This window comes from Trachinotus anak, unplaced genomic scaffold, assembly GCF_046630095.1.
Source record: "Trachinotus anak isolate AG129_WGS33_773 ecotype Australia unplaced genomic scaffold, CSIRO_AGI_Tana_v1 ptg000025l, whole genome shotgun sequence".
NCBI lineage: Eukaryota > Metazoa > Chordata > Actinopteri > Carangiformes > Carangidae > Trachinotus > Trachinotus anak.
The window spans coordinates 2,308,047-2,334,770 of NW_027273876.1; the positions used below are offsets into that span (position 1 = coordinate 2,308,047).

Here is a 26,724-nt window from a genome sequence, read left to right on the forward strand (position 1 = left end):
TATTTCCCAACAGGGAATGCGGCAGTGGGTGGAATTGTAAATGTACATCTGTGTTTACAGACAGAGACAGAAAGAGGAAGGGAAGGGGGGAACATTTACTTGCTTGTTTGTGAGTTGTGAGACTTTAACAGGTTAATAAGTCAGTTTTATTTGTTCCTTTGCCAGGCCTGCTACCAGGAAACAGAATATTAGATACATAAGAGTTTTTTCTTACATCAGACAGACAAGTAGTAAGACAGTGACACACATGGACATGATTTAACAGAATCACAGTTATTGTGATGTTGACAAAATGTAGCTTGACATTGGCTACGAACCGGTCCTCCAACCTGCACAACCAGCAACCCTCTGAGACGACCCACAGCAGTGTCTCCTGAAGTAGCGCCCCTATGGCGACAGGCGTATCGGCCTTTGGTTGTCATGGTTACAATAATGACCACGCTGACTCTACAGAGAGCGTTACTTTTGTCGCCATGGTTACTATAACAACATCATGGCTTGGTTAGGTTTAGGTAAAGATGGTGATTTGGGTTAAAATAAGTACTTTCTTGTTCCTCTATTGTCATGGTTACAATAATAACAACGAACGGTCATGGATAATAGAAACAACATAAACTGCTCCTGTCACATGGGAATCGAACACCGCTCTCCTGGGTCATATTCATCCATCCACCCCAACCTCCTCCTGACGTGGACTTTGTCGCTCTATAAACTATGTCACCGCACTTTTCCCTTTGCTCCTGTCATCATTACTACAACCACCAGATGTCGCCTAGCAACAAAACCTAACTATAGGTCATAGTAACCTGCTGACAGACGACCTGTGGGCTCGTTTGTTACAGGAGGACGGTCTTTGCCATACACATCACTTCAACTTGTACTATGTGGCCAAAAGTATATGGACACCCTTATCCAGATCTGACAAAAAAAAAAAAAAAAGCAGCAAATCACATTTTAGAAGCTGGAAGCAGAAAATATTTGGAATTTGAAATGGCTGCCAGGAATTTTATGTTGATTAACTGATTACTGCAACTGAGTCACTGCAGCTGAAGTGAGATACAGTTGAAATCAGATTATATGCAGAGCAGCCTTGTATAAAGCAGCAGGAACAGGGAGGAGGGCCCAGACTTTTGCAGTAATTATTCAGTCACTGCTGCAGACTCAGGCTGTCTCTGTGAGCACGATAATTCCATTGATCTGTCCTTTTGTGATCGTCAGCACATTTAGGAATTCAGGAGTGTGTCATCATGCATCATTCAGCGACACAAAGATGTCCCACTTCTTGGTTTTCCTCTGCTGCTGCCAGTTTGAGCCTCATATGCTCAAATTCCTGTGGTTTCACAGCGATTCGAGATGCGTCATGTTTGTATTTTATGATAAAATTAACCTCGTGTCCAATTAATGTCCAGTCACCCAACACAGTGGGAGTAAAGGTCACTGGTTTTACTCTCTAATGCCACTTAAATCAGCAGAGCTGCAGCAGAGGTGGAGGGGTTGGTAAGGCTCTGAGACACTGAGGCGGTGATTGTTGTCATGGAGAGTGTGACGAGGATGGCTGCATGCTTTCACACTTCACACGTCTCAGTGGAAACAAAATTATCCAGGGACACGCAAAACCTGAAGCGTGATAACTGTCACAGGTTGTGTTTTACTTCACAGTCTCAAAGACACAACTCCTCACTGACTCCACTGCAGCACAGCGGCTCCGTCCGTCTCCACAACGCACCAGAGAATGATGAGTTTATCTGACCAGATGCTGACATTTGATACTGACACACACTCCTCCTGTGCTTGCTGCCTGCTTTGTTTAATTGTTCATGTAACAAAAAAGCACAATACATGCAGCAGTGTACTATAGTTTTTAAAAAGTTAGCCTGGAAAAAATGTGACATGTTTTCACAGATGGAAAAAAACCCTTAAAAAATCATCCTGAAAAAAAAAACACTTGTCCTTCAGGGCTTCCATAAAGTTCTCTGCTTGCTTTGAAAATCACTGGGAATTTAAAGACGCTCCCATTTGCAGGTTTTCGCTTCTCATACGTTACGCAGCTAACAGCTAGCTCATCAGGCTAACACAACACATTAGCTACGCTGTTTCTCTTCCTGCTTCCCAGTGGACATTGCAACACATGACACAACCAGTCAGACGATCGGCTGAGTCAGAGAGAAAGACACAGAATTTTCTTTCATTTAAAGATAATCAAAACCAAGCCAATATGCAAAACTCAGCCTCAGTCAGAGTCTAGTTTAAATCCCTAAAGCAACCTGCAGTTCCCATGTAAACTCTGACCATGGTCTGTCAGGTCGAAAGGAGCCAGTCAGCCTTAAAGTGTTTTGTATTGTTATAAACTAAGTAGAGCTCCATCATCATCCTCATCCAGCCTCATTGTTTACTGTTGATTTCCCTCTTTTACAGCACTGCTCTAAAAATAACCAAAGTAAACTGAGGCTGTTTTTCTCTTCCCAGTTTCCAGCTGGTCAAATAAAAGCAGCTCTTATTGACCCAGCAGCTCCATTCATCAGACCTGATTTATCAGATTCACATCCAGCGCTCGGCACCATTGATTTACTGTGCTGTGTGGTGTTTGCTGTGCCCCTGTTTCTCAGCGGGGCAGCCACCGTGTCTACAAGCTCAGCCATGTACATGTTTTAAAATCAGTTTTTAAACAGGAATGAAAACAAAGAATAGCTGCATATCAAAAAATGAGGATTGATTGGGTTATTTTGTCACTTTAAAAACAACTTAATAATAACAGATACTCTAATTATGTCATATTATAAAAGAAGAAAACTGAAATGTAAAAACTGCTTATGTGGTTCAGCTGAGGCTTATCTCTGAGCTCTGAGGTAAAACAGCAGCAAATCACCACTTAGTGCCCAGATGAGATATGAGGAGGATACGTAGCATTAAGCAAAGTGAGGTGGAGATAACTGACTGTGCTGTCCGTGAGTGGGAGTGTGCACATCATGTGTGCGTGGGTTATAATTAGTGCTGCTGATGTGTCTGTGTCTCTGCTGGAATGTGTTTAATATATGAGGCATTAACGAGTGTGAAAAGTGATGTGTGTACAAGAGAGTGTGTGTGTGTGTGTGTGTGTGTGTGTGTGTGTGAGAGAGACTTTGTGAAGAACACCGACGACAAACCCTTTACATCCGTTTGTCGACATAAACCAGATCAATACACTTGATGTCACAGGCGGAGAGTTTAGGACACTTTGTTCAGTTTAATGTGCATGAGCTTTACTTCAGTATTTCCATTTCATGACACTTTATACTTGTTCTCCACTACATTTACGTAAGAGCTAAAATTACTTTTAAAATTTGATTTTAGATTTTACATAGAAAACATTTTTTAAATATTGTTATAGATGAAACTTCTCAACAGAAGGTAAAGCAGTTTAAATTAGCCAATTAATTCAATTAAATCAACCAGTTAAAACAGTGAAATACTATTTACACATTGATGCATTAGAAACTAGAAGGGCACTGAGAGAGCGCAGACCTGCGTCAAGGCCAGTGCCAAACAACATACACCAGACTTCAGAGGAAAAAAATATAAATTTATCGTAAATGATCCGGATTGGCACCAAAATGAAATGGATTCATTCCTGGTCCGTGATCCATCCCTCCACCACGTTCGGTGCAAATCGGTTCCATTCCTGCTGACAAACAAACAAACAGGTGAAAACAAAACCTCATTGGCTCAGGTAAGAATAATCTATTCATACTGTATAATATGTAACAGTATAACACACGAGCCTTTGTCTCCACTGAGAACTTGGTACTTCTGATGCTTTAACGAGACTGTGCTGATACTTCTGCACTCAGCGGGATGCACATGTCAGACTTATGTATTTATACCTAAGTAAACAATCTGAGTGCTTCCTCCACCACTGAAGTGGGTTTGTTCCTCCTCACCTGTCATGAGAAGGTGATGAGTGACATCACGGTGCAGCGTTAGCAACAGATCTGTTGTGACAACAGACTGAAAATGACCAGTGAGGCTGCTGTGACCTCTGACTCACACAGTGACTCAGTACCGGGCGAGAGCGCTAACGTCCCTCTGAGTGAAATCATTTACAGCAGAGCCATGAATTATTGAAGGAGGCTCCGTGGTGGTGAAGTGTCCAGGGGCCCCGAGTGTTTGATCTCATATTGTTTCCCTGACTGTGTGATTAGTCTATGAGAGTTTGTAGGCGCAGAGTATTACCTGTGTGTAAATAATTCAGAATATAGTACTAATCCATGAGGAGCTGTGTACTCTGCTAAAGATACTGTGCTAGCTTCAGTTTGCAGACAGAAAATAACACAAACTAAATGAAATACCAAAAGTAAAAGTGCTTGTTTGCAGTTTGGCTCATTTTGGAATGATATATATGATATTAACTGATTATTATTATTGATGCATCAGTGTGTACAGTAAAGGTGGAGCTAATTTTAACTATGTCATATACTGCTGCCTGGTTTCATCCATAATAATGCATCTTTATTACAGATATTATTCTGGGTTATAATTCTTGATTATATTTTCTTGTTATCATCTGAAACTGAAGTAACAAATAACTACAGCTGGAAAATAACCACAGTCAGATGTGCACTGTCAGGAGAGGCAAGCCAAGTAAATGTCTGGGGCCAAAGGGGCCAAAAATGGTCCCTCATATTGGCACATTTTGCAAAGACAACTATAAACCCCCTTAAACGTCTCATAAAGACACTATACAGTGCACTGCTGCTGCCCCAGACCCCCCCTGAGTGGGGCCCTTTATGATGTGTGCTGCAGCTAGTGTACACCACAGCCTGCACGTGAGGCGTTTAGGGAACATCTGAAAATTGTAGCGTCTGCTAATAGTCTGCATGTGGAGGTACAGTCTGGGAGTGCAGTGCAGTAAAAAGTACTCTATTGTCCTCGATTATTTACTGAAGTAGAAGTATAAAGTATCATAAAGTAAAATACCTTTAAAATTCTTCTTGAGTACAGTAGATGAGTAAATATACTTTCTACCACTGCTTCGATCAAACACTTTGGAAACAACAATAAGAAAACAAGTTGAAGTGAAATTAAATCACATGCATTAAATGTTTTCTGCTCCGGTTCCGGTTTTCTGCTCACATGCTAACACAACATGCTAACATGCTCACAGCATTAATATCAACATGCTGACGTTCAGCAGCTGTAATGTTTGTCAAGTTCAGCTTCTTATTTTAAACGTGTTAGCATGCTAACAGTTGCTAATTAGCAGAGACTGATGGGACTGCCTGTGGTTCTGCAGACTAAAGTGACTTTAATGATTTCAGTTGGACTTTAAAATGGTTACTGTTACCACAGTGTTGATTCCTGCTTTAGAGAAAAATTCAGCTCGTATATCATCAGTATTTTTTCTGCTGTTTTTCCTCATGAATCTTTTTTTTTTTTCCTCCCAGAACACGATGAATCTTCCTCCAGACAAGGTGAAAATACTCAGTCAGTACGACAACGAGAAAAAGTGGGATCTGATCTGTGACCAGGTGGGTCTGCTGACTAATGCACTCTGTCGTCCTGAACTGTGACTCTGAATCACTTCTTTTTTTTTTATTTAGAAAGAAGATGATTAATGGGCCCTGTGTGTTTTATAGGCAGTGGATTTATAGCCAATGTAGGTCAATCAATACACTGATGCAACGTGAATACCAAACACAGGAAAACACCCCAACACACACATACACACTCGAGGAAGCTCATCAATATTGTACATCACCGTAGCAACCACAGGAAGGTCCTCAACAAGCTGATGGGAGAGTGAGGAGGATGCCTGTCACTGTCATAGCGACTCATGCAGCTTTTCTTAATTGACAGATAATTATAATTACATAACAAAATGACAGTTTTTCCTCTTGACAAATTTTAAAAACTGACAAAAATTGATTGTTTAAGTGTGTGAGAGTGTAACTGCTGCTCCACAGTAGAATAATTTCTAGAAGCTTATTAAGATCAAACTCATTTACATAAGAGACGCTGTGTAATCAAACTGTGTGAAGCCCTGGCTGAGCTCTGCCCTCTGGTCCCCCCTCTCCTCTCACTGCAGTACAGCAATCAAATATAATTAGAGGTCTGTTTGTGTGTGTGTGTGTGCGTGTGTTCCTCTGTATCTGAAGGAGCGGTTTCAAGTGAAGAATCCACCGTCTGCTTATCTGGAGAAGCTGAAGAGTTATCTGGATCACGGAGGAGTCAGTCGAAAGGTAGAACTTGACAAACTCACGTCACACGTCTCAGTTTTTTTTTTTTTTGAAGCAACATTTTCCTTTAAACGTCTCTTATTCCTCCTCCTCTGGTCTCACACTTAACTAGCATCAAGTCTGCAGCTATAAATGTTAGTAAGTGATTAATAAAAACTAACAGGTTTATTCATTTGTAATAAGCCATTAGCAACAGGCTACTTAGTGACCTATAAATGTTAATGAATCATTAATAAATGTTTCTACAATAAGGCCACAGTGTCCTCACCTGATTCTGTGGTTATAAATGTTAATAAGTAGTTTATAAATAGATTTTATTCCAGATGTTCTGCTGCTGTTTTCCAGAAGGTGAGAGGTCAAACAGCCCATTGGATCAGTCTCCTCATGAGTTAAAGACAAAAGTGTCACACTGAAGGAGGATTTTCTACAAACCTGGCAACCCAAACATTCTTCCTATTACTAAAGTATTAATAAATGGTTTATTATTAATCATTAATAAAGCCTTTATTTACAGCCACCAATCAGAAAGTTGTACCAATGTATGAAGTATCTGGTTGCTGCCATTATCAATGTAAACCTGAAGTGTTGTCCATCAAAGCAGATACATAAATGACAAAATGCATGTAGTCTCCTACAGCTCGGATCCTTCCTCCCACTCACTTCACCTCTTGTTTTGTTCCCATAGTGATTTATAAAAGGTTCTTTGCAGATGGAAAAAACTGTAAAAAACAATTTGCACATTTACATCCAGACAATCTGACCAGACGTCTTTATTTCCCTCCCTTCATTTAATCCATTCATAAATCATGATAATTGGATATAATAATATTTGATTAGTAAATTGGTAAATAATTGGATTCAGAGGACCAGGTGGTATTTATGAAGGAGCTGAGTTGCACTGTTTGTTACAAATCATTACACCGGCATCGTTGACATTTTCTGAATAATGAAGCATCCACTGACCTGAAGTGAACCACCTCTACGTGTTCTTCTCAGTTTAAGAGACGTGTCCAGGAATCCACTCAGATCCTGAGAGAGCTGGAGATTTCCCTGAGGACCAATCACATCGGGTGAGTCCTACTCCAATTCCCAGTGTGAGAACAAAAAAAAACTGTCAAGCTCAGACCATTATTAACCAGCAGAGTTAAAACATATCTTGTCCTCACAGCTGGGCTCAGGAGTTCCTCAACGAAGAAAACCAAGGCTTAGATGTTCTTGTGGATTATCTGTCCTTTGCCCATAGTGCAGTCACGTAGGTATCAGCCTGAAAAAACATCGTTTTACAGTCACACATTCACACTTTCTGTCACTGGATCAAACAATCTCATGAGCTACATTTACATGGTGGTGAACTCTGACTCTTCTCATCTGACTGTGACTCGCAGGTATGACGCAGACACTCTGGACAACGGCTCCCTGCCCACAGACAAGAGCAAACTCATGGACAAGTCAGTGGAAGATCTGAGCAGAAGTGCCAGCAACTCCCCCTCTCACAGTGCCTCAAAGGCCAGCAAGGCCTTCACAGTCAGGTGAGGAGGATGCAGGGAGCTGCTCAGAAGGTCGTGTGTTGCTGCCGCTGATGTCCCAGGTGTTACAAAGTCATTATTAGTAAGACAACATGGCCAGAAGTGTGTGGACACGTTGCCTTTTTCCTCTACGTTGTGGCTGCACGTTTCATTTCAAAACCGTGGGCATTAATTTGATGCTTTTAGAGCCTGCGTGCAGAGATTTGCTCCCATTCAGCCACAGGAACATTAGTGACGTTGGGTGATGAGGTCTGGCTCTCGGTCGATGATCCAGTTCAGCCCAAGGTGTCAGATGAGGTTGAGGTCAGGAGCTGGTGCAGGACGGTCAAGTTCTTCCACAAGCAAACAGGGAAAAAGCATTTTGTTATGGAGCTGTAGATTTAGTCTGTGTCCGTGTCTCTGTCTCTGACTCCATGACGCTGAGATCAGGGCTCTGTCGGGGTCAGACCATCTGCTGCAGGACTCCCTGTTCTTCTTCTCTCTGAAAATAGTTCTTTATGACTCTGGCCGTGTGTTTGGAGTGATCATCCTGCTGCAGAATGAATCAGAGCCTCCCTTACTGTAGTGTGTGATGGATAAGAATCTAAGTTATTGTCTATATGAACATGGTGTCCACATACTTTTGGCCACGTAATGTAGCTGAAGCAACACAGTAGGAGTTTGGTTATAATTTGCAATCATAAACTCTACCTGGTGTCATAATGCAGTGTAAATATGTGGCTTTTACTGCAGATATGGGAACATCGTGATTTGCATTCACGCACTTTTTCACAAAAACACACGATTATGTTCGCACACACACACAAATCCTTCATCTGCTGCAAAGATGGAGGCGACTGCATCCAAACACATTTTCTAACACACAACTGATCAGATGTCACAGATGAGCAGCTGTGGCTGTTTGCATTTGATATCCAAGTACAGTTGGATCAATACAGAAAGCAGTGACTCTCTCTCTCTCTCTCTCTCTCCGTCTCTCTCTCTTTCACACACACTCACACACACACACACACACACACACACCCACAAACACACACATATGTAAATGCAGATACTTTCAAACAGAGGAGGTTTTCTCTGACAGGGTGGTGTTCACGTTAAAATGATCTGACAAAATTTACATATACAACTTGATTTGTTTCTTTTATCTTGATCTTTATGTCTTTAAAGGTGTTGAAACAAAGTTCAAGATATATATTTAAACATCGCAATGAGAGCAACATTTCACTGAGTACATAAGAATAATTATTACTACATACAAATTCCTACTTCTGAATTTAAAATTTACAGTATATTACAATATAAGCTTAGATTTAAAAAATCTAAATTGACAAATCTTTTGATATTTGATTAATTGTTCAGTCTTCACCCAAAAATTTAAAGGTTTCAGCTTCTCAATTATGACAATTCGCTGCTTTTGTTCATTTTACGTGATAATAAATTGAATATACTTAGATTTTAGATGGTTGGTTGGACAAAGGAAGGTCACCTGGTGCTGACAATGTCTGACAATAATGTTTATAATACCTCATAATACTTATAATGCTTGTATATTACTTTTGTAATACTCCTGATGTTAATATTTTTATATTATATTAATATTTTATGCCTCCCCCCTGGTGACAGTGTGTCCATCTCAGTAACACCTTGAGGGAATTTCTTCAACTTTGCCACCAACCTGAACTCAAGGATGAACTGGTTGGTGGTCAAAGGTCAAAGGTCACTGTGCCCTCACAAAACACACTTTTGGCCATAAGTCACTCACCTTCATACATTAATTATAACACAGTTTAACTCAAATGTCTAATAGGATAAAATGAAGAAGTAGTGACAGTTTATATCTTTTTATAAGGTCAAAGGTCGACTTCACTGTGACATCATGATGTTCTGCAAAAACCATGATATGAACCAAGCCATTATTAAACACTGTGACTCAGAGTCTATGACCATACTTCCTGCCACGTGTCTGGTTGGTGGAGGAAACAACCACGAGGCAGTGATTCTACTTTAATAAACTGTGACAGCAGAGTTGTTGTAGTTGTCAAACCACAGTCAGCACATGTGGTTCATAAAAAACAACCCTGGAGGTTTAATGGAAAGTTTGGTCTTTTGTTTAACCGTCACATTGCTGAACACACACACACACACACACACAGACACGCACACACATTCTCAGACACATTATCTTTCTGGTCTGAAGCCACTGCATTCTAGTCGTTGTGAACGCCTCTGTGTTCGTACAGTTTGTGTTTGTTTGTTGGCTTCAAGTTCAGACTGTTAAAGCCTGAATGTGAGAAATGTCTCTAACCCATCATCAGACCAGAGGGAGTGTTCAGGTCGTCTGTGGTGTCACCACGAAGCAGATCCTGAGCACATCTGCTGAGTGGTTAACACTGAACTGTGAGTGTAGGGACAACAAAGCCGTAACCACAGCGTCTCTCACCTGGCAGATTCAACTCTCTCCAAAACAGGAAAGCCGTGAGGAACTCGCGTGTTGTGAGTCAGAAAGACGACGTTCATCTCTGCATCATGTGTTTACGTGCCATCATGAACTACCAGGTATTTAAAACCACCCACTCTATGTCTCGTCTTTAATTATTGGTTTGACATGTTTGACAGAAAGGTATGGAAGCTCATTTCTGCCCAGAGAAAAATGGCTGGAATGTTAGGAATGAAAAAATAAAAATGGTAATGAGATCAAGAGATACTGAGTCAAAAATAACTTTCAAAGTCAAGTTTAATTTAAGTTAAAATGTATATTTGTAATCAAGATTATGAGACACTGAGTTAAAATTGGGACTTTAAGGAATAATGATGAGCCACAATTTCACAATTCGACCTTTCTTATTAAAAATTAAGTAATTAAGTAATTAAAATTTTTGATTGAGAGCCAAATTCTTTATTTTCTTAATCACGATTTAGATGTTCAAAGGAAAAATCTAACTGTCTTGATAAAATTAAGACATAATTAAGATATACTGTATAACAATAAGTCAAAATTCTGAATTGAAGTAAAAAATTATGAGCTACAAATTTTGAGTTTTTAAAAATCAAGATAAAGAGAGGCAAAGTCAAAATTTTAATTCCACAATTCACAAGCCACAATTAAGTCATAATAATTAATTGCAAAGTTAAAATTTTGATTTTCTATGTCGGAATTAAGAGAAACTAAGTCAAAAATGTAACAGTAAAATTAAGTCCTTTTTAAGAAATGTTCACATTTAAGTCATAATCATCAGCTACAAATGTGAGTCTAAGTAAAGATTATAAGATACAAAGTCAAAACTCAGGGTTCAGGCTTTAAAAAAATCAGACTTAAAATTTATAGGGTACAAAAACAGAATTCAGAATTTCTAAATGATAATTTATAGATAATAAGTCATAAGCTTAAGAGCAAAAGTGTAAATATTGATTTATCCTGTTATTATGATTCAGTGTCCTATTATTTTGGCTTAAACTTTCACTTTATGTTGACTAAGCAAATATTTATATATATATTTGGTTTAAGTGAGTCAACATTTTGACATACTGTCTCATTACTTAGTATTTTTAATATTAATTTAATTTGTTACCTGACAGAAACTGACGAGGTTAAATTAAATGATTGTAGTCAAATAACAGAAGGAAGAAAGCGGTGATGTAGTTGTTCTAGTTGTTACTGTCACTGTTTAAGCTTAAAAGTGCAAATGCTTTCCAGTGGATGAGTGATTGACAGTTGTGTGTTTGTGTGTGTGTTGTCAGTCTGGGTTCAACCTGGTGATGAAGCACCCCTGCTGTGTCAATGAGATCACACTCAGCCTCAACGACAGAAACCCAAGGTGAGGAACGTGAACTTTAAAACGTGTGTGAAAGGTCACGAGACACCTAATAGATCAATAAATGTAAAGTAAACGCACAAATCAATTCAACTTGTCAGGACTAAGGCGCTGGTGCTGGAGCTGCTGGCCGCCGTATGTTTGGTGCGAGGAGGCCATGACATCATCCTCTCCGCCTTCGACAACTTCAAAGAGGTACGACGGGTCACCAGAGTGAAACTACACTCACATCTCTCTGAATCTGTTCCTCGTTTTCGTGTTTTTTGTCACGGGTGTGGCTGCACAGCGACTTCACAGGATAGATTCACACATTTTTTCAGGCCTGTCCAGAAACGATCGTCGGGTATAAACACAGAAACAGCAGCAGATCTCTTCCTAACATGCTCTCACTTTCAAAATCAACAGTGTGTGTTCTGTGTAAAAATGTTTATTTGAAGCTAATATGATGCAAGTTTATCAAATCAAGTAGGCGTCAGCCAGAGTTCACCTTTCCTCAGCACAAAACTCCTTCTTTACAGACACATTTCAGCCACTACCAGACCACGACTGAGGTTTTCAGACCGTTTAATTCCCAGCTCAGACCATGACAGATCAGTTAGTCCAATCTGGGATTTGGCTGAAAGTACAGTTTGCGTGTTTTGAAACAGTTTGTCACCTTGTGCTGCAAGAATGCATGAAGACATTGGACTGCGTTGGCCTCAAACTTCACCATTTCCACCACAGCATCAGGAGGAATGACTCAGCCCACATTCAGACCTTATTTTAAACTGGTCTTACTGGTCTTAACATAGATGTGGTGTTAGTGTAACAGCAGCCACATTCCAGTCTCTCCTTTAATGTGTTGAGAAGCAGGTTAAGGGGAACCCCAGACCCTCCTGACCCCCCCCCCCCCCCCCCCCCCCCCCCCGTCAGCTGCTCTGTGCAGTTGTCCCACCACCAGATAAAACCGACCGAGGAGACATAAATATGTGAAGCACTTGTTGAGTTGCCTTTGACCTCTCCTTGGCCGTCTCTCATCTTCGCCTCAGAAAGCAGCAACTGTTGCCAACAGATCCTCCTCCTGCAGGGTCAACGCCGCAGACAGGAAGGAGCGTAAACCTGAACCAGGAGTTTCTATTATTAGTGGACGTCAGTGATGTTGGAAAGCTGCCCTGCAACAAGCTGAGTCCTCCTGACTGAGAGGGAGGGAGTGCACTTTGATTTCAGTTATACACATTTGCATTTGGATCCAGATCTTGACTGATAATGTGATTTCACTGCAATAACCAGGAGCTGCTGGTTTGTTTCACTTTGGCTCCAGTTTCAAAAACACTTAAAACAACAGTTTAATTAGACTGACTGGCTGCTTCACTAAAGACTGTTGTTGTTTGAATTACAGCCTGTGCAAGTATTTGTGAGATTTTTCTCTAATTGTGGATTTATCCAGAGGAAAGTTCAGACAGAAACAGAAACACATTTATCTTAATATTCTGGATTGAATATAAATTTTCTTCTTACTGTCAAAAAAAAAAGACCATAACCATCAATTCTCAATATTTTCTGAATATCCTGTGGCTCTCAGCTCGAAGCTCATTGACTCCTGCTCAAGACATAAATCTTTAAAAACACCTCACAAATCACAAAAAAATGTACCTTCAAAAAGTCTCAGTAACTTCCTTAAACAGCTGGTAACTGTAGTTTTTAATAAATGCTACTCAAACAGGAGTATTTGTATTTGTTGGGGACTATTTTCAGCGGCGGATTAATCCACATTTGGTGCTGTGGTGATTTTGATGTGTTTATGGAAACAATGGAGCTCTGTGGCTCAGAGGAATTAGATAAATCAGACTGTAGATACACTTCATGACGCTTATTAATGGGATTAATTCAGTTCAGGGTTTTATCTTCATGAGGTTTGTTGACAGTAAGAAAGACTCAACCTTCAATAAAGCAAAAAGAGGAAGAAAACCAAGTGACAAATTAAAAACCTGCCCATCTGTAAGCACCAAGTCCTCTGGCAACATCAGCCCCCGTCTGGTTGATTAGCGCGGCATCAGTTACCACAGCGGAGGCTCCAGTATCACAGCGAGTGCCACTTGTTTTGGTGCCGCAGCAGCAGAGGTGTGTGTGGGTGAGAGCCAGAGGGAGATTGAGGGAAAGATGGAGGGAGCGATAGAGTGCTCGTGGTCATGAAGCCCAGGCGGCGGCGGGCGGGCGGGCGGGCGGTGAGCCAGGAGCTGGCTTATGTGCCGCTCAGTGGCAGGACGTGGGCTTTGTTTTGGGCCGTGCGGGCTGTCGGGTTGGCAAGCTGCATTATTTAGCGAACATGAGTGGGTGAAAAGGGGGGAGGGCAGAGTACAAGACGGCAAACGTTCACATGCTGCTGCTAATGGACGAGACAGGGAATCAGCTGAGCAAACTAACCTGCAACACACACACTTCCTGAAGCCTTGTTTATATAATGCTTGGCCTGTATCCATGGCAATTCCCCAGCACAATGCACTGGTTTTATTATTGTCATTATCTGTGTTTGTCCCTGAACCTGAAACTAAATTCACAGCCAGATTCTCCACAAACAGCAGCCACATGATCCCTGTAATTAGGTTACATGGTTTCTGACACACAGATCATTTAAACGCTGCATGTCGTGAGCAGAGAGACGGACAGATGCAATCCTGTGTGAGCACACTGCCCCCATGTGAGAGGAGAGCAAGTTGATTTATCTCGTCTATCATCAGTTAGCGTGGCTCAGAGGACGTCTCCCAGATTTAACTCAGCAACTATTAATCACAAAACACAGTGAAGAGAACCAGAGGTGTGATAATCAGCTGTTTTAAGGGCGGGAAGCTGCTGTGATCTGACTCTCACTGTTGTTGTTTCTCAGGTGTGTGGAGAGAAAAGTCGATTTGAGAAGCTCATGGAGTTTTTCCGCAGTGAAGACAACAACATCGACTTCATGGTAAAGATGTGTGTCCGGATCTATGCACAGGAAACTGACTTTTTCTTTTCCCAGTTGTACTATATGGCCAAAAGTATGTGGACACATAAACATTACATCCGTATGTGATTGTGGCATGAATTCGCTGCTATAACAGACTCAGCTCCTCTGCCTTCAGTTTTTTAAACATGGCTGCAGGAGTTTGATTCATTCATTTCTATGTGAAACGACGTGAGACACCTTCACTTCCAGTCACAAACTGACCCACATCAATCTGACTGAACTGTGACACCCACAGTCACAAGGCTCTCCAGCAAGAGAGGGGGCGGGGCTAATGTCTCCTGCAGGAAATGTAGTTTGTTTATATTCTTGTTTTGTGATGACATGGTCACATGAGAGGAGCAGCAGAGAGGAAGTGATCCTGTGTCTGCAGCGAGAGCACGGACAGTGACAGATGTTTAGTCTGACTGCAGCTTTAGTTTTCTTTTTTTAATCTTTCTCTTTATTAGAAATGTCCACATACATTTGGCCATATAGTATGTGCATGTTTGCATAAAGACTGAAGCCTTTTTTATGGATTTTAATGTATTTGTCATCTCCTCTCATAATAAGAGTTATCAAAATATATTAGAATATGTTAGAAACCATTTAGTGATAATCTTTACACTGTTAGTGGCATTAAAACTAAGTGTTAGCTCTGTGCTGTGATGCCAGCGGAGAGTGAACCGTCCAATGAGGCGGCAGCTGAAGTAACACGACACAAAGAGGAGTTTAATAACTGGTTGAGTCTGCTTCATCTGATACTGGTCCTGCTCATCTGATACTGGTAATCACCAGTCAGATCCTGTTGTCATTAAATTTACACAGCTGCAGAACCAGAGCTGAACAACTGGTGCAACATCTGAAACGCAGGAGCTGCAGTTCTTCTGTAAAAATAAAAATGTGTCACAACAAACCGCAAACGAAGCGTTGTGGTGCTACAGAGATGCTGCACTTTATAAATCATCTTCTGCAGATGTAAAGGAACATGTTTGTTTGGTACAGACCACAACAAAAACCACATCATCATCATTTTAATGTTTTTTTTCCAGTGAAAATTAAATAAAAATGACAAACTTCATGACTCTTATCACAATAACCACCAAAATAATAGCAATATTATATTTTCTGTATATCCTTCATCCCTGTACAGAACATAAATTAAATTCTATAATCATCATTTTACAAGCAACTATGTGAAATAACTAAAAGTCTAACGAGTTTCAACAGAAAATATCTTCATTTCATATCTGGAAAAATCCTCTATTTTATTAACACCAGGAAAAAAAGAGCAGTAATTATAGTCATCAGTCATCATAATGAAGCTCTCAGTTAGAGCCATTCACAAAAATGTCTGTCTTCCTTTTATTAAACAGACTGTGCGCTGCAAAAACAGCCCCACTACAAAGAAGCCAAATGTTCCTAAATTTAATCAAATTGTCTTGTATTGAGCAAAAAATAAATAAATAAATAAATACATTTGCTTGACTAGAATTCTTAAAACTAGCAAATAGTTCTAGCCACTGAAAGATAAATAAGGAAAAATAAAAACATTGTTATAGCTTATTACTGCTTCAAACTAGCTCAATATTAGCTTGGATATCTTATTAAGATAAAGTTGGATGTATTTTTTTGAATAAGACTTTTCTAATGTAAAACACACTTAAGATTATTAAGATTATTTTTCTTTTTAGACCAAATATAAGACTATTTTCCTGGAAATAATCCTTTTTTTTTACTTTCTGGAAAATCCTTTGCAGTGTGTGCAGTCGTGTTTGTCAAGATCACAATGAACACAGGAGTTGTTGTTGAATTTAATGTCCTCACACCAGGGTGAACATATGAATGAATGAATGAATGAATCTCTAAGTTGTGGTTAAGTTCATCCAAACAATGAACATCATGTAAATGCAGCTACCTGACATGAAGTGGGGCTGTAACTAACTGAATATTATTTTCATAATCAATTAATCTGACTCCACCTGGAAGGAAACGGAGCTTTAAGAAAATCCAGTTTGAGGATTTTTCTGTTTCCTGATAAAATCTGCCTGGTCTTTGATGTAGGATGTGGTCCAGCTGTGTCCTCCACATCTGGACCACATACCCTGACCCTGAACTATGACCCTTCAGTCGGACACAAGGGTAAAATGTTGCTGCAGCAGAGGAGGCGTCTGTCTGCTCCTCTGCTCATGAACCTGACTGAAGCATTTCCTCCGTGTGTCCACCAGGTGGCCTGTATGCAGTTCATCAACATCGTGGTTCACTCAGTGGAGAACATGAACTTCAGAGTCCACCTTCAGTACGAGTTCACCCGACATGGGCTGGATGACTACCTGGAGGCAAGTTTGACCTTTGACCTCACAGTCTGACCCCTGAAATCAGACTTTCTTGTTATTTTTTAAAACAGTTTAGACTCAGTGTTGTGTCTAAATTTGACCTTTTGTTGATTCGATGATTGGTTTTGAATCTGCTGTGTGTGTGTGTAGAGGTTAAAGTTCACAGAGAGCGACAGGCTGCTGGTGCAGATTCAGGCCTACCTGGACAACGTGTTCGATGTCGGGGCTCTGCTGGAGGACGCAGAGACGAAGAACGCTCTGCTGGAGCACATGGAGGAGCTGCAGGAGCACAACACACAGGTGGTTCCACAACCACTTCAGAAAGTATTCAGTCATCTTCTCTGTTTACACACTTTACTGTGTCGTAGATTTAATCTACAATAACCCAGAACAGCAGAGTGAAAACAACGAAACAAATTTATTAAAAATGAAAAGCAAATCAACAACACAAAGTTTGCAGGAAGGCGACCACTTTGCAGCCACTTACTTGATTGTCATCACGTGTAAATGAAAGTTGTGTGTGTGTCTCAGCTGGGCAGCAGGCTTCAGGAGAGTGAGAGGGAGGCGATGGAGAAGGCGTCGGAGCTGGAGAAGAAGCTCATCCAGACCACGAAGGAAGTGGAGCTGCTGAAGGTGACGTCCACCGTCCTCCTCTTCACGCTGCGTTTCCTAAAGCTGAGACATGTCCAGCATGTGATCATACAGGTGTTCCCAACTACTACTGTGACACTGTTGTTTCATGGGTGTGTGTGTGTGTGTTACAGGAGAGTCTACGTGAGTCGTGCTCCCAGGTGACTCTGCTGCAGCAGCAGGAGCGAGAGAGAGAGCTTGAACGTGATAGAGAGAGAGAAAGAGAGAGAGACAAGGACCGATCCACCGAGGCCCTGAGGGAGCTGGAGGCCAAGGTCCAGGTCCTGGTGGAGCAGGGGCTCGTCCGGATGGAGCGCTCCTCATCCGGACACCTGGACGTCCAGGTGGTCCCCGTCCTCCAGGACGCGACTCAGAAAGGTCAGAGCTGGCGTCTGCTCGCACGTCCACCCTGAAGTTATATTTATATCCTGGTTTTAACAACATATGTCAGATACATCCTCTCTGAAGCTGAGCAGCTCCTCTTTTCCTTCCTCGCTCTCATTTCCCTGCGTGTTTGAAGAGTAAAGCTGCTTCAGGTTTTATTCACAGAGACGCCTGAACTTTCTGCTCGCAGGTGAGACGCAGGCAGTCGCTTTAAACTTACAGTTCACTTCTCTGAAAGCCGCCTGTCCTCCAGGTCAAACTTTATTTTGGGTTAGAAAGAGACAAGTTGGAGTCAAGTGTGTCACAGTTAAATGATGTTACACAAATAGACAATTTTTTAAAGCTCTTTTTTTCAGCCTTGAACATGAAATGAATCTGGCTCTGCAACCTCTGATCTTTTTTTTCCTGCAACGTTTTGTGACTGTGATCATTTCAAAATAAGACGCATTCATTAATTCTGCTGCTTGCACCATCAAAGTCCACATAAACTCAGGTAGTTTATTTACACAGCACCAAAGCAACTCACAGTGCTTTACAGAGGCATGGGAATACATTAAAAATAGAACTTTTAGACGTGCTGCAGTGATAAAAGACATGAAAAACAAGAAAATTCCCTTACATGTAGTTTACTGGTGAGCTGCAGCAGTGATGCCAGTGTCAGCGCAGCTCAGGTGTTCAGGTGTGCTGCTTCCACAGGTGAGAAACACACGCCCACTCTCCCTCCTCTGTTATCTGCTCAGCTCACATCTGCTCTGTAAATCCTGATTTCTTCTCTGAGGAAAAATCGAAATCAGACGTGAGACATTTTGATTTGCGATGGTTTCGGCTTCATGGATTTGCCTCCTGCTTCAGCATCAGTTCAGCTGCAGCTGCTCTTCACTGCAGAAAATATCACAGCTGTTGTTTCCCTCGCAGCTCAAGACAAAGTGGATTCAGGTAACGACCCTGAGGCCACTCCCACCTCCTCAGATTCGCCGCCACGCCCCTCTGAAGCTCCTTCACAGTCAGTGACAGCTCCTGCTCCTCCACCACCTCCGCCCCCACCACCGCCGCCCCCACCACCTCCTCCTCCTCCGGGCTCAACCACAGCTCCTCCACCTGCACCCCCACCTCTCCTGCTGCCTCCTGGAGGTGGTGCGGCGCAGCCCCCAGGGGCTGATGGGAGCTCAGGTGAGTTCACCATCACTGCACCATCAGGTTCAAGTGGTTTTGTTGCTTTCATGTGACCTAAACTTTTCTGTTTCTGCATATTACCAATAATTCGCCGTCTGGTTCGAGAGAAAAATATTCTGTGGAACTATTTTGATTTTCTGTATCAGAAAATAAACTTTTTTTTTCATCCCTTCTTCTAGGTCATAAAAAAAAGAAGCCCATTCAGACCAAATACCGCCTGCCGCTGTTCAACTGGCAGGCGCTCAAATCCAACCAGGTGGCAGGAACCATCTTCAACGAGCTGGACGACGAGCACATCTTAGAGGTTCGACCTCTGACTAAAGCCTCATCACATCCACTGTGTGTGACTCTGTTGTGTCAGATTTACTTCGTCTCACACAGTCGAGTCATTAACATAAATGTATTTATTTGATTCTTTATTAGTTCTTGTTAATTAAAAATAATTTAATCATCCACAATAAACTCCCCATGCTTCCCTGAGAATTACAACATTTTTGCTCTTATGAAAATCAACAGCAACATTAAAATGTAAAATTCAGGGCAGAGAACAAACCATTAAGGTTTGGTCCTGACTGCAGCAGGACTCTCCTCTCTCTCTCTCTCCCTGACTTTCCTGTCTCTCTCTCACTGTAGATATAATATTATATATTATATTATAATTTTAAAAATCACCTTCAGCCTTGGTATAAAAACAATAACACTGAGTTTTCTGTTCACAAACTTTAACACAAAAGAAACTCAGGTCTTATTATATCCTCAGTTATTCCTCTCAGACTGAAAACCTCTGAGAATCATTTCATTTGTCTTTTAACCTTAAAAATAAAATAAAAACTAGTACTGGGCCTGTATGTAATCAACCTGGACAGGAACACTTTATGTGAGAAACTATTTCTACTGTCATGATTTTGGTAGATTTAATAATCTATCGGGATTGAAGTGATATAATTAAACATGTGTAATGTGAGTCGTTAGCAGCAAGAGTTTAATTGTAGAAACTAAAGTTTTATTTTTACATCTTGTCTGTAACGAGTCATAAAACAGGGACGATTAACTTCTGTCATTCAGGTGATTCACAGTGAATTTTTCTATTAAAACTGAAGTAGATTCAGTTTTCTGAAATGAAATCAGAATATCTTTTTATATTGGTCATTTATTTCACCTTGTTCTCTATCTGTCCAGAGTTTGACTCATTTCTTCAGTGTCATTCATATTCATTCAGTCTGAGAGTTTCATTGTAGAATAGATGAATAATTCATCAGTTCTGGTTCCAGCTCCGTGTTTCTCTCTATATCTTTATTGGCTCTCTCCCACCAGGAGCTAAACATGGCTGCCTTTGAGGAGCAGTTCAAGACCAAGGCCCAGTCCGCCCCTGTAGACCCGGGGACCCTCAAGATGAAACTGGCCCACAAGACCCCAAGTAAAGTGTCTCTGATGGAGCCCAACAGGGCCAAAAACCTGGCTATCACCCTGCGCAAGGAAGGGGTGGCTGCGTCTGATATCTGCTGCGCCATCGAGACGTACGCACTAAACCTACAGTCCATTGTTTCCACATCGTCTCAACAGTGTGAAAACATATGAATAATGAGATGCTCAAAATTCACATCACTGCCCCTCCCACAGGTACAACCAGAGAGCTCTGAGTCTGGACTTCCTCGAGCTGCTGGAGCGTTTCATCCCCACTGAGTACGACATGAAGCTCATCCACAACTACGAGTGCGAGGGCAGGCCCCTGGACGAGCTCAGCGAGGAGGACCGCTTCATGGTGTGCTTCAGCAAGATCCCGCGGCTCCCCCAGCGCATCAGCACCCTCACCTTCATGGGCAATTTCCCTGAGAGCGTCCAGCTGATACAGCCCGTGAGTCCACAAGAGCAGAGGGGAGGGGAGGGGGCTGCAGGGGGATTATAGTGCTTCAGTGTCAGGAGGGAGAGTGAGAGTGGGCTCTTGAAGTCTATGAGCCCCCTAAACACTGTCTCACTTCTATATGGGGGGGGTAATCATTCTGCTGTAAATTTGATACAGGCGAAAAAGTAGAAATATGATGATTCCCAGCCAAATATTGGAGCCTTTATATCAGATTTATAGACATTTGTCCACGATGGACCTCAGAGATAATGATTCATGAGAAGATTATGGGTCCAACTGAATTTAAAGATATGAGGGTGTGACGTCTGTGTGTCTACATTTCACTGTGAATCAGACCCTTTAGACAGAAATTGCAGCAATTAGGAGCTGCAGGTTTTTTCACTGACACTTACAGAGTTAGATGAGAAAATCGACTGTTCTCTACAACCAGCAGTTTATTTCCTACGTTTACTGGTTAATTAAACAGGGATAGTGAACATTCATAAACACTACCACAGTCAGACAAAGGTCGGAAAGGTTAGAAACTCTCAAAACAGAATATAAGAATAAAATTACAAAGTTAAATAAAATTAGATAATAAAAAGAAAATATTATACAGGACGCCATTATTCTGTGATTTCAAGCCAACCTTGACGAGCTAAAAGCTGCAGTTTCTCCAATGACCACTGGAGTCTGGCTCCAACAGTGAGTCAGTCCCCACAGACTCCCATGTTCAAATGTTAAAATGACAGGAAAATGGAAACAGCTAGCCTAGCCTAGCTCTGTCTAAATAAAAAAAAAATATCCAGCTTCTTATCAAACTCTCTGCAAGAAAGAAAATAAGCATATTTCCTCAAATGTGGAACTATTTGTTATCCTATTGTAATAATTTGGTCCTCAACAGTTTAAATAAATAATCATGTCAACAATGATTCTCTCAGCAACTCAACGCCATCATCGCCGCCTCCATGTCGATCAAATCCTCCAGCAAACTGAAGAAAATCCTTGAGGTAAGTTGCTTTTATTCTGATGAGAATAAAATGAAAAGAGAGCAGCGGCTTCCTCTGGCACTGACACGCTGTTTGTCTCTTTGCTGTTCATCATGTTTCTGTGTGGGAAGTGGAGTCCCTTCTGAAACAGAGGTGAAACAGTTACAACGTTTTTATCAGGAATCTGAAAGAAGGAAAATCAACAGTTACAGTTTAGATGTTTAGTAAAAGATTCTGTACATAAAACATATTTATTGCATTGATTTAAGACTAATTATTATTTTACCAGTTTGATTGAGTTCACCAAATAACATCAGTTATTTCTCCTCTTGTAGGGGAAAGATGGTTTATTCATGTTTGCAACCAACCTGAACTACAAACATATTGTCTCATAAGAAATAACTGTTGTGTAGGACGTTATGTGAACATGTGACCAATAGTCAACACATCCTGGAAAACATGGAAAATGAAAGAAGTCCTGGAAAATATTGTGTTGTCCTGGAAAATTACTTCTTCTATTTTTAGGTAAAGTTATGTTCAGGCTCACGTTGATGTTCACATGGTGGCTTAGTTAATGGACGACAGTATTTATCAGTTTGTTCAGCAGGTATATAGGTTTATATATTAACCTTTTTTCCCAGCTTGTTTGAAACTGTTGAATAACAGGTTAGCATGTTCGGTTCAGTTGCTTGCTAGCTTGTTTTTCCCGTAGCTAAAGGTTTAAGGTTTGTGATTCAACTGGAGCAAAGGTTTCAAATGTGTTGGTTCATTGCTGAGATAATAATAATGATAATTATGGTTGGATAATAATAATATTAATAATGAAGCCGGGGTCAATACAATGAACAGGAACCCAACAGTGTGGTAGCCAAACACCGGCCTGGTACCAGGAGAAAGGACAAAGCTTTTTATTTGAGGTGGAAATGTTTCTGGACTCTAACAGTATTTTATGTGTATGACACAATCATTTCCTGCCATACAAAACGGTTTGACCCTGTTTCTTACTGTTTGTGATGTAAAGATCATCTTAGCGTTTGGAAACTACATGAACAGCAGCAAGCGAGGGGCAGCATACGGCTTCCGCCTGCAGAGTTTAGACCTGGTGAGTGAAACATACACAGAAATGTTCTGTTTCTGTAGATAATCCAACAACCTTTTGCACGACCTGCAATCACACACCTGTTTTTTTATTATTCTAAGCTGTTAGACACCAAATCTACAGACCGCAAACAGACGCTGCTGCACTTCATCGTCACCATCATCCAGGAGAAATACCCCGAGCTCCAGGCCTTCTACACAGAGCTGCACTTCCTGGACAAGGCGTCGCTGGGTAGGCCCTCGCTACAGTTACTGACCCTGCTCCACCTGACGGACCTGTCTCTCATAAAGCTCCACACATACAGTACATCATCCGCCTCCACATCATAGCTTAATCAACGATACACTGCTACCCAAGTTACTGTAGAAGACGTTTCTAAAATTCATTCTCGTTTGATCTGTTTTTTGTTGCATCAAGACACAAAAACTAAAACCATTTCTTACCTTGAAGTTTCCTGAACAATTTTTGAGCATTATATAAATGCTTCTGTTCATAATCATCTGATCTGCCACAGATCTGAAAGCAACATAATATAATGTCTTGTTTTGTCAGTCCAGAGCTATTTTGTTTGCAGGATTATAAAACAGAAAAAGCAGCAAATCCTTTTATGTTTTGCTTGGACGACGACATTAAAGGTCCCATATTGTCCATGTGTTTGTGATTATAAAGCAGGTCTAGGTTCTATACTAACACTGTGAAAGTATCAAAGTCCACAGAGAAATGCACACAGCCTGTATTCAGAAACTGAGCCTTAAAAGCAGCTGTCAGGACTTCTTGAACTTTGTGATGTCACAGCAAAGCAGCCAATCAGAAGACTCAGAGTCTCTCTTCTAATTGGCTGACTGACCTGTTGTTACTAGAGCTCCAGAGAGAAGCCTGAGAGAGGAGATGTAAAACTACACTGAGATGGTTTTTGGTTCTTAAAACCACAAATATATCCTCTGATGGAGATCAACACTTCAGATAAAACAGAGGAAAATATGGGACCTTTAATACTAAATTAATTTATCTGAACAGCTGCTGACTAATTGATTGATCGACTGATTGTTCCAGCTTTAAAATCATTTGACACTTAACCACACTGATATGAATGAAGTTAAGTCAAATGTCATCTTTAATAAAACGTCCTCACAGTGGGGCTGCTGTTCTCCTCCGAACACTTCAGTCATCGTTTTTCCCTTTGTGCAGGTTATCTTTCCTCTGACCCCGACACCACAGCGTGACCCTTAAATCAGCATTAATACCACACAGCCTAATTACCATACTCTCAGCAGCGATAGGAATGTTAACCCTTTGGAACGATAGTGTGACTCTCTCCCGTCTCTGCTCGCTCTCGTAGTTTCTCTGGACAGTATTCTGCAGGACGTGCGGGCGCTGGAGCGAGGCATGGAGGTGACCAGGAGGGAGTTCTCAGTAGAGAAAGAAAATCCCGTGCTGCAGACGTTTCTCAGCAGAAACACTGAGCTGCTCGACTCTCTCACGGCTGATGGAAAAACTGCACAGGTTAACTTTAATTACCCAACTCAAAGTGACTCTTAATTCCACAAGACAATCCACGTTAACCATTCTGTAATTACACATATTTCTCGTGTTCACCTCCATTTCTTTGGCTCATGAGCTGAAGCGAAACAAAATTTTTCTTGTTTTTGTCTGTTTTACAGGACGTGTATGACTCAGCTGTGGAGTACTTTGGAGAGAACTCTAAAACTACTCCTCCCTCCATGTTCTTCCCTGTTTTTGTCAGATTCATCAAAGCGTACAAGGTCAGATAATAGTAACTTCATTGATTCCTGGACCAAATGAACAGACTGTGCAGATAGCTGCTTCACTTTCTTCCTGTATCCTCACAGCCCAGTCAGCTAATGTCAAACTTATCTGACCTTCAGATGTCGATCAGTAGATGCCTTTAACATCCTCATGTTTTTATCTCTGGCAGCAAGCAGAGCAGGAAAATGAGCAGAGGAGGAAACAACACGTCCTGAACTGTGAGGCTCCATCGACCCCACTCAAACCTGAGGTCATGGAGAACAAGGTAACGTCCGAGTTTCCTCTCAACATACAGCAAGTCAGGACTTCACAGAGGCACTGACTAAACCTGAGAAGTAAATCTGAGAAACACACACTAACTGCTGTGTGTTAAAGGATTCATCATTTCCATCAGCCACAGCAGCACTGTACTCACAGGTTATAACTGCTGATGCAGCGGCGTCAGTAAACTACAGGTGCTCAGACGGGTCAAGACACATAAGGATTGTCAGGATTCAAGAAAAAAAAAATTTCACAGCCTAAATGAGCATTATCCAAAAAAAAAAAAAAACACACAAAAATCCGGACATAAAAAAAAACAAAAAACTTCCAAAGATCTGCAATTACTTATGTAAAATAAAAAAAAAAACAGAATGGCCAAATATTCATACTGCCTGGTGTTCCCAAATAACAGATTTGTAATTTTAAGTGATATATATTTAAATAAATGATAAAACTGATTTTACTATTACTCAAAAAAAACCCTCAGAATAAGATTCAGATTGTAAAAAAAACAGAAATACTCTAACTGTACCCATATGACATCGACCATGAAGGAAGAGGAATGTTTGCCCACGTTGTGATGTTTCAGGTTTCCATGACGCCCAAACTGCCCCAGATGGATCTGATAGCAGAGCTGAAGAGGAGGCAGGTGTCTCCTCTGGTGAGGGAGGGGAAGGACGGGGCCATCGAGGACATCATCACAGGTACAAAGCAACCTGGACACAGACACAGTCTGTTACATTAAACCTGAGCCATAGAGAAACATTCAGAAAGATTCCTCAGATTTTTTTTCCTGCTGGTTTTCTGGCATTTCTATCTCATCTACCTGTGATACTAAACATTTCATCCTGTTTGCTCTTTTTCCTCAAAAGCCTTCACTCATTTCTTTCTTTCAAAGCTTACCTCACTTTTATTTGTCCTTGCTTCTCTCTCTTCTTTGTCCCTCCTCTTTTCCTCTCCCTGTTGTTTCTCCGGCGTCTTCAGCTCTGAAGTCCGTGCCCTTCACGGCTCGCTCTGCCAAACGCTCCTCTCGTCTCTTCTGCGACTCTGTCTTCACTGACGAGGTGACTTCTTAAAACTCCCTGTGTTCTGTGTTTCTCTTTCACTTTTAGATTTAAGTGCTGCACAGGTGATCATGAGATCCTCACATTACAGAATTGCCTCGGCTTCTCTGGCTCAGTCTTAAATTGGTTTAGATTTTACATGTCTCTTAGAGATTTACTTGCATGACGTGGGGTTCCGCAGGGTTCAATTCTGGGACCTGTGCTGTTCAGCCTTTATATGCTGCCACTGGGAGCCAGAAGGAGAGCACACATTTTGCCTGTTTGCCTGTTTTAATTGTAAAGCACCTTGTATTGCAGTCTGTGCATGAAAGGTACCATATAAATAAAGTTTGACATGATTTGATAAAGCAGAAGATGTGACCTTTAATTTGCGGTGCTAGTTTTGTCTGGTAAACTTACCCAGAAACAGATTAACGCCACCTAAGTAAACCACTACACACATCAGGCAGCAGACAGACATAATAAGCTGCCACTGGCTGCAACCTCAGCGTCTCCTCCAGTGTAATCTTACCTCAAACAGGGACACAGTTTGCCCTTGAAAGAATACTTTCAGTGCTGCTCACAGTATTTGTGCCTCATAACTCTTGAGTTTTCTCCTGAGATGTCGACCCTTTTAAGGCTCATTGGAAACTGTCGGCTGCTTTTAAAGCGGATGAAAGGAGCCAATGT

General features: G+C 41.2%; 1 protein-coding gene and 1 long non-coding RNA gene across 3 annotated transcripts in view; one reads left to right on the forward strand and one right to left on the reverse strand.

The window, feature by feature from the left end:
• The window catches only part of fmnl1b (formin-like 1b), a 33,535-nt gene that overhangs the window by 5,344 nt on the left and 1,467 nt on the right, over positions 1-26,724 (forward strand). Inside the window, exons 2-25 of one of the 2 annotated variants that reach the window (XM_071462916.1) lie at positions 5,421-5,504; positions 6,132-6,215; positions 7,209-7,282; positions 7,381-7,464; positions 7,598-7,741; positions 10,189-10,297; positions 11,480-11,556; positions 11,655-11,748; positions 14,417-14,491; positions 16,738-16,848; positions 16,996-17,145; positions 17,377-17,478; positions 17,610-17,853; positions 18,775-19,029; positions 19,212-19,336; positions 20,347-20,549; positions 20,653-20,887; positions 21,817-21,885; positions 22,886-22,966; positions 23,065-23,194; positions 24,303-24,466; positions 24,625-24,726; positions 24,900-24,995; positions 25,581-25,695. In XM_071462916.1, the coding sequence (XP_071319017.1) occupies positions 5,421-5,504; positions 6,132-6,215; positions 7,209-7,282; positions 7,381-7,464; positions 7,598-7,741; positions 10,189-10,297; positions 11,480-11,556; positions 11,655-11,748; positions 14,417-14,491; positions 16,738-16,848; positions 16,996-17,145; positions 17,377-17,478; positions 17,610-17,853; positions 18,775-19,029; positions 19,212-19,336; positions 20,347-20,549; positions 20,653-20,887; positions 21,817-21,885; positions 22,886-22,966; positions 23,065-23,194; positions 24,303-24,466; positions 24,625-24,726; positions 24,900-24,995; positions 25,581-25,695 (3,007 nt within the window). The remainder of the gene's footprint in view (positions 1-5,420; positions 5,505-6,131; positions 6,216-7,208; positions 7,283-7,380; positions 7,465-7,597; positions 7,742-10,188; positions 10,298-11,479; positions 11,557-11,654; positions 11,749-14,416; positions 14,492-16,737; positions 16,849-16,995; positions 17,146-17,376; positions 17,479-17,609; positions 17,854-18,774; positions 19,030-19,211; positions 19,337-20,346; positions 20,550-20,652; positions 20,888-21,816; positions 21,886-22,885; positions 22,967-23,064; positions 23,195-24,302; positions 24,467-24,624; positions 24,727-24,899; positions 24,996-25,580; positions 25,696-26,724) is intronic. The other variant, XM_071462917.1, reaches the window with a different exon arrangement.
• LOC139608823 (uncharacterized) lies at positions 21,429-26,072 on the reverse strand. Its single transcript, XR_011685100.1, has 3 exons — positions 25,895-26,072; positions 25,524-25,707; positions 21,429-22,006 (listed from the first exon to the last, which is right to left on the reverse strand). It is a non-coding gene; the product is annotated as an uncharacterized lncRNA (long non-coding RNA).